We start from the raw sequence: 6,631 nt of genomic DNA on the forward strand, positions 1-6,631 counted from the left end.
AGATAGCAGTAGCCATGGCTTGGGCTGGCTCTGTCACTTCCATGCGAGGTTCTGTGGCAGTTTTTGGTGCATGCAGTGGGTGCAGCTGCAGTGCCCTGCTCTGAGGGAGAAGGCAAGCTCCTTGCCCCTTCTGCTGAGCTTGAGCCAGGTGCATCCATGGCCCCATACAGGGTGGTTCTGTTACAGGTCCTTTCCTGCAGTGACGACAAATGTTTTCCCTTTGAGGGAAACTTCTCTCTGGGTGCTGGTAGGGGAGTAGTAAAATGGAAGTGATGGAACCACTAGAGGGAGAGGTGGGTGTAGGGGTGATGCCAGGCCAAAACCGGGTATGCAATGGTAGGAAGTGACCTGGATTCCCACCCCATGGGTGCAGTCACTCCTTAGTTTTGTTTAGACAAATGGAGTCTGTGTGCCATATGTGCTGCCCACAGGAGGTCACTGGCGAGCAAACTTGAACCCATGTTCCACTCCCAGGAACAGGTCTGCCTGGTGAGGACTGGGTCTTCCTCCTTTGTCCTTGGAATGTGCATGGTGGCCTTTCCTCTACCTTTTTCCCCCATCCTGTCCTTTGGGGAAGAGCTGGACTTGGAGGCCAGGTCACTGCCAGTCTGAAGTGTGCAATGTCTTCATCTCCAGTGACTTCTTTATTTTTGCCATCCTTCAGGATGATCCAGAGGCACCAGCTGGTGCAGTCTGTGCTGCAGGAGCTACAGGAAGCCACCGAATGCTTTGGTCTGGAGGGCCTCACCAGTGCTGCACTGGAGGCAGAGAGGACCTTGTCATCTTTCTCCCTACCTGGTTATTGTGGAAGTCAGTTCCAAGAGGAGCTGGAGGTTGACCGGGTAGCCAGGAGCCTCTATCCTGAGGATGCCCCAAGTAACATGCTGCCTCTCGTTTGCAAGGGTGAGGGAAACCGCCTCTTTGAGGCTGCTAGTGTGCTGCTCTGGGGCAACCCCAGCCTCAGCCTGGAGCTGCAGGTGCGTACTGTGGTGGAGATGCTGCTGCACAAACAATACTACTTGAATGGCATGATTGATTCTAAAGTGATGCTGCAGGCTGCCCGCTATTCCCTGTGCACTGAGGAGACACCGGAGATGACCAGCCTCCCCATGGCTATCCTGGAAGCCATCTTTGATGCTGATATCAAAGCTACCTGTTTTCCTGGCACCTTTGCCAACATGTGGCATGTCTATGCTCTTGCCTCAGTACTGCAGTGTAACATCTACTCCATCTATCCCATGAGCAACTTGAAGATCCGACCCTATTTTAACCGGCTCATCCGGCCCAGGAAGTGTGGCCCGCGAACCTCCACGCTGCACATCATGTGGTCAGGGCAGCAGCTCTCCCGGCAGGTCTTCAAAGCGCAGTACTTTGTGGCCGTGGTTGGCCTGGAGGAGCTGGAACCCACAATACCTTCACCAGAGCCTCCTGTCCAGCCCATGAAGACCCTTGAGCTGCTGAACAGTGACCCCCAGTTGACCTACTCCAACCTGCGTGACCGCTACAGCATTACCAAGAGCACCTTCTACCGCTGGAAGCGCCAGTCTCGTGAGCACCGGCAGAAAGCGGCTGCCAGGTTTGCAGCTAAACACTTCCTCCAGTCCTGCTTTCAGGAGGGCAATATAATCCCCCTCCAGCACTTCCGACAAATGTTTCCAGAAATCTCCCGATCCACATACTATGCCTGGAAGCATGAGATGCAGAGCATGGTCAATGGTGATACCTCTGCTCTGTCTGAGGCCCACAGGTTGCAGGAACTTCACAGGGTTGTCCCAAAAAAGGCTGATGTGAATGAGCCAGGAAATCCACAGGGGAGCTTAAAATCCTCAAGTCCCTCCCCAGATCCCATTCAAGCAGGAATCTTTATGCAAGGAGCCAAATCCTACCTGGAGAAATGCATTTCCATGAACACTCTGGTGCCTTACAGATGCTTCAAACGCAGCTTCCCAGGCATCTCCAGGTCCACTTACTATAACTGGCGAAGAAAAGCAATCAAGGAGAACCCCAACTTCAAACACCCCCAGTCACCCTTGGATAACCAGAAAACTCTAGCTGTAGGAAAGCCATTCCTGCAGTTGAAGCCAAGCAGTGTGCCTGTTAGGAAGAGATGGAATGGAGACCGGCCAGCATCCAGGAGTCTGCTGCAGCTGCATCCTTCTCTGTGCTGGAGAAAGCAGCTGCGAGATGTGGCCAGGAGGCAGGTCCAGCAATGGCAGCTGCCGTTCTGCAAGTTCCGCCTGCGCTATCCGTCTCTCTCCTCCACAGCCTACTGGTTTTGGAAGGGCAGTGGCCAAACCGTTTGGCAGCATCGCCTGCCCTGGAGCAGCTCCAGCCTGCCATTGAACCGTGTGGCTTCCCTGGCACCTCCAAGAGCAGAGCCAGGCCTCAAACCGCAGTGCCATTTGGAAGTAGCCACCAAGCACATAGATAAGCCAGCGCCTGCCATGCCGTGCAGCACCACCATTTCGGGCTATGCCGTGTCGGAGAGAGCCAACAGCCGGATGTTTGTGATGGATGTGATCGCCACTGCCCAATTCAAGGCGCAGGCCAAGCTGTTCCTGCAGCGGCGCTTTGAGTCGAAGACCTTCCCAACCTACAAGGAGTTCAGTGCCCGCTTCCCACTCACGGCCCGTTCCACCTATTACATGTGGAAGCGTGCTCTGCACGATGGGCTAACATTGGTGGATGCCTGAGGAGCTGGCCACAGCTCCTCTGCTGATGTGCCCTTTGGCTCTCCGGTGCAGTGCCCAGGTTGGGGCATCGCTAATTTTGTTCTGGTTTGGTTTTGTTTTGTTCCTAGTCTCTGGCTTTCTTTTTTGTGTGGTTCAATCAGGTATGGGAGCATCCTCATAGTGCCTATTCCCAGAGGCTGGAGGAGTGGAAGGAGAAGGCATTGAGTATCCCAAGGGAGAGGGGCCAGGTAATTTTCCTTTCTTTGTGCTCAGAGGATGAGCAAGGGAGGCAATACTGTGTTGATGTCCTGGGATGCTGGTGGGCCTCATGAGATGGAGAATGTGAAAGTCTCTCTGCCCCAGGCAGTTGCTTGAACGAGTAATGTGGATGTGCAGGATGAGCATGGAGCTGCCTAGTATCTTATCAGTGAGCAGAGTAGTACTGGCTCAGCTGTAGGTGAGGAGAGGTTTGGGGAGTGCTCAGCTTTATGTAAGAAGCATTGGGCTTTTCCCAGCTAAGGAGAATAAAAGCTTCACTTGGGATGAGTGAAGCTCTGGCTTTTAATACCTGCCTCTGGCTGCCTTGATCTTTCATAGATGGAGCAGAGACTGGTAGATGAGAGGACTTGTTTGTGTCCTCACTGTAATCTGTATGCTGGGAATGCTAAGCTAGGAGTCAGTGTCTTTTGCAGGCTCTGGAGAAGCTGTCGCTGACCTTTCAGGTCCTGTAGCAATAACCTTTGACACAAACCCTTATTCTCTCAGCTGGCAGCTGCCCTATTTTTCTAGGGTCTCTCTCCCTGGATGTCTAGGAGAATGCAGAGAGACTGCAACTTGTGTGCCCAGTGTTCCTGCATCCCCTGTTCTGTGCTGCAAGCAACATGGATGCGTATTTCTCACTTGTAAGAAACCAAAGCAATAAAGACTCTTCCACTCCTAGTCCTGTGTGGTTTCTCACTCTCACTGCATAATTTCTAGGCAAGGCTTTTTTCCCCCTCTCTCTGCTTTCTAAAACTGTCTAATGGGCAGGGAGAGACTGTGCATGCCTCAATCCCTGCTCCTGAGAAGGTACTCTTCTGGTTCCTGGTGGGGAGTGTGCTGCTTGATGTTGCCTCTCTGGAAGCCTTGCTGGAGCTGTGCTTTTCCTGGTAAGAGCCTAAGGCTTGCTTTCCAGAACAGATGCAAGGCTGGAGATAACCCAGTGTGCTCAGCCCTGTGTGGCAGCAGGGATGAACAGACAGTGTCTCAGATGTTGATGGTCCTGCCCTCAAGTGGTGGTGGTCATTTTGGTGGAGTCCAAAATGACCTGCTTGTACCTCTGTGCTGTGAGCATCTTGAGGTGCAAGACTGAGGTCTCTGCCTGACTCCAAAAACCCTCATCCCCTTAAGTGTGTGAGTTCTGTGGTGTCTGTCAGCATGGCTGTGCAGGACTGAGCTGTAGGATGTCTAGGGCTGGCTGCTACCACTGGCTGTCACCACTGCTGTGGTGACAACTGCAGAGCCTGGTCTTGCTTCCCAGGAAGCTGTCAGAACTCAGAGCAACCTACAGCTGTGGGGGGAGAGCTTCCCAAGCTCTGCATTTACAAGGTCAGCTCCTGAGGCTGGGTCAGCAAGACTGTCCTGCTCTCAGGCCTTTGACAGGGCATGTTATTATAACACATGTGGTGTGTCTGTCCCAAATGCATCCCCCTGCTCTGCCCCACCCCCTCCTCCCCAAATTGCTCACAAATAACTTGTTTTGCCTTAAAGTGTCTGGAACCTGTCACCGGCTGCTGCAGCTCGATCCTGTTCCTGACACAGTCTGGCTTCACTCCCTGGGAGCCTCCTAGGCAGAGGAGCCCTCTGCTAGGTTCTAGTTGCTAGGTTCTGCTGAGCTTTGTTCTGCAGCAGCCTTGTGGGAGAAGGGGGTGCTCAGGGTTGACCTGTGGGGCAGCCATGTTGAACCAGGATCTGGAGCATGTGTTAAGGAACCATTTAGCTCCTTGTCCTTGGTGATGGTGGGATCTCACCACTGCCCATCCACTCCAGCCTGTCCTCTGTGGTCCCAGAGGAGGGATTCTGGGGCACTTGCACTTGCTGTTTTGAGAAGGGAGGCACATAAGGAGCAGAGAGCTCCCAAGCAGTGCTGTGTGCTGCTGCAGAGAGCCCTGGGCTCTGTGTCAGGAAGTAATTGAAGTAATTAGCTGCCAGGGAGGACTCATCCATTAACTCCTCTAAGGGAGTGAGCTGGTAATTACTGCAGAAAGATTACCTACATCTCCAAACTGCTGGAGGCTGGAGATAGCTGCTTTCAGCAGCAGTGGTGGTTGTGGCAGCAGCTGTGAAAATGGATGGAAGACCCCCAGCCAGAGTGTTCCCCACCATGCCTGAGCCAAGGGAAGCAGCAGGCAGGGTGGGTTTTCTGATAGTGGGTGGTGCCAACATGGGTCCTATTTGGATGGGCATGAGGCTGGGGCAGACTGTGCCTGACAGCAGTGCTGGGGCATCCATCAGCATGGCACAGCACAAGGGATGGTGGTCAGGTGCTGCTGGGGGCAGGTGGGCATCAGGAGAGCCTAGAGGAAGCCTTTGTGGTGTGGCCTGCTGTTCTGCAGGGTGAAGGAATGGCTTCTGCTCCACATCACCCAACTCTCCCTGAACTGGGAGTGCTGCATGCATCACACCTGGCCAGTTCAGGATGAACTTCTGGGTACTGGGCTCCATAGCCCTTTGCAAGACAATTTTTAGAAGCCCTGATGAAGAGATCTAGGTGTAATATTTTCCTTGTCCTTAGCTGGATGGCCCTGGGTGGGGCATGGTAGGGAAAATAACACTCATTTCCCTCCCTGTGCCGTCATGGCAGCAGGCCATGTTGGATCACTGCCAGCTGGCACCACCTGAATGGTGAGTGCTTGTTCATTATTGATGTCGTTTGTGGCTGAGCAGAGTTTAAATGGGGGGAAATTGTAGCACTTGATTGGTAAATGCCATGCTGCTATCACACTGGGCTGGTGCTGGGAGGTGAGTTTGAGGCAGGTTCTGCTGCTCTGCATCACACTGCCAGGCACCGGATGGTGAATCTCTCCCTTTGCACCTGGGCAGTGAGATTTAGCTCAAGTGTCACCTAAACTCCTTCACAGACAGGTGCTTATAAATACTGGCCCCAGAAAAGATGAAAATTAAAAGGTGACTGAAAAGCAGAAGCTGGGGGGCTGCAAAGCACACAGGGACCAGCCTTTCGCTTACATGTAATTTAGGGCTCTCCTTTGCACTGCCCCTAAGGCATCTCAGTTGCATCTGTGGGAGGAGTGTGGAAGGTGGGCAGTGCAGTGCAGCAGAGCCTGCCCAGGTGCTGTGGGAATAGTTGGTTATGCCCAAGCAAAGCTTTGGGACATTTAGCTGATACATGTTAGCACAAGCACAGCTTTGCCTCCAGATTTTGCACAGGCAGCTCGTTTGTTGGTGCAAAGAGCAATAGTGTTGGTCCTAAAAGCACATCAAGGTGGTAGAAGGGTTGCGTTTCACAGGATAGTGAAATGTGCTTTCCTGGGATCATCAGAGTAGACAAGTAGCAGCAGCAGGAAGATAGAGAAGCCAGAGCCACCATTCAAAACTGCTCACATGCTGACAAGCAGAGCAGCAATTCATTATCAATAATATCTGTGTGGGGAGGAGAAAAAAAGGATGAGAGGAAAAAAAGGGATCATTTTTATCAGTCCCCTGCATAATTCCATCCATAGGTCCAGACTACAGGCAACTAGTGCTGCCAAGCCAATTGAGTTGTTCCAACAGAATCTTTTACCTCCTGTGCCCCAGGGGTATTTGTGGGGAGCCATTTGTCTGTGTTGCAGCAAGTTATGCCAGCCACTGCCAGGTCCTGTTCCCTGTTCTACCACCTGCTCTGCCTCCTTTCCATTAAAATTCATCTCATGTGCTGTGACTGAAAATGTCTTCTGGAGTCCAGCTGTGGCCCGTCACTG

At 52.7% G+C, this 6,631-nt stretch overlaps 1 protein-coding gene across 1 annotated transcript; it reads left to right on the forward strand.

The window, feature by feature from the left end:
• Positions 1 to 665: 665 nt before the first annotated feature.
• Positions 666 to 2,693, forward strand: VRTN (vertebrae development associated). Its single transcript, XM_041399861.1, has one exon. It carries the CDS (start codon positions 666 to 668, stop codon positions 2,691 to 2,693), a length of 2,028 nt encoding a protein of 675 aa, XP_041255795.1.
• The last annotated feature ends 3,938 nt before the right edge of the window (positions 2,694 to 6,631 follow it).

Source organism: Onychostruthus taczanowskii, unplaced genomic scaffold, assembly GCF_017590055.1.
Source record: "Onychostruthus taczanowskii isolate IOZ18803 unplaced genomic scaffold, ASM1759005v1 scaffold1, whole genome shotgun sequence".
Classification (NCBI taxonomy): Eukaryota; Metazoa; Chordata; class Aves; order Passeriformes; family Passeridae; genus Onychostruthus; species Onychostruthus taczanowskii.

What these genes read in the sequence shown, in the direction of transcription:
- VRTN (XM_041399861.1), top strand. Translation starts at nt 666, where the DNA reads ATGATCCAGAGGCACCAGCTGGTGCAGTCTGTGCTGCAGGAGCTACAG.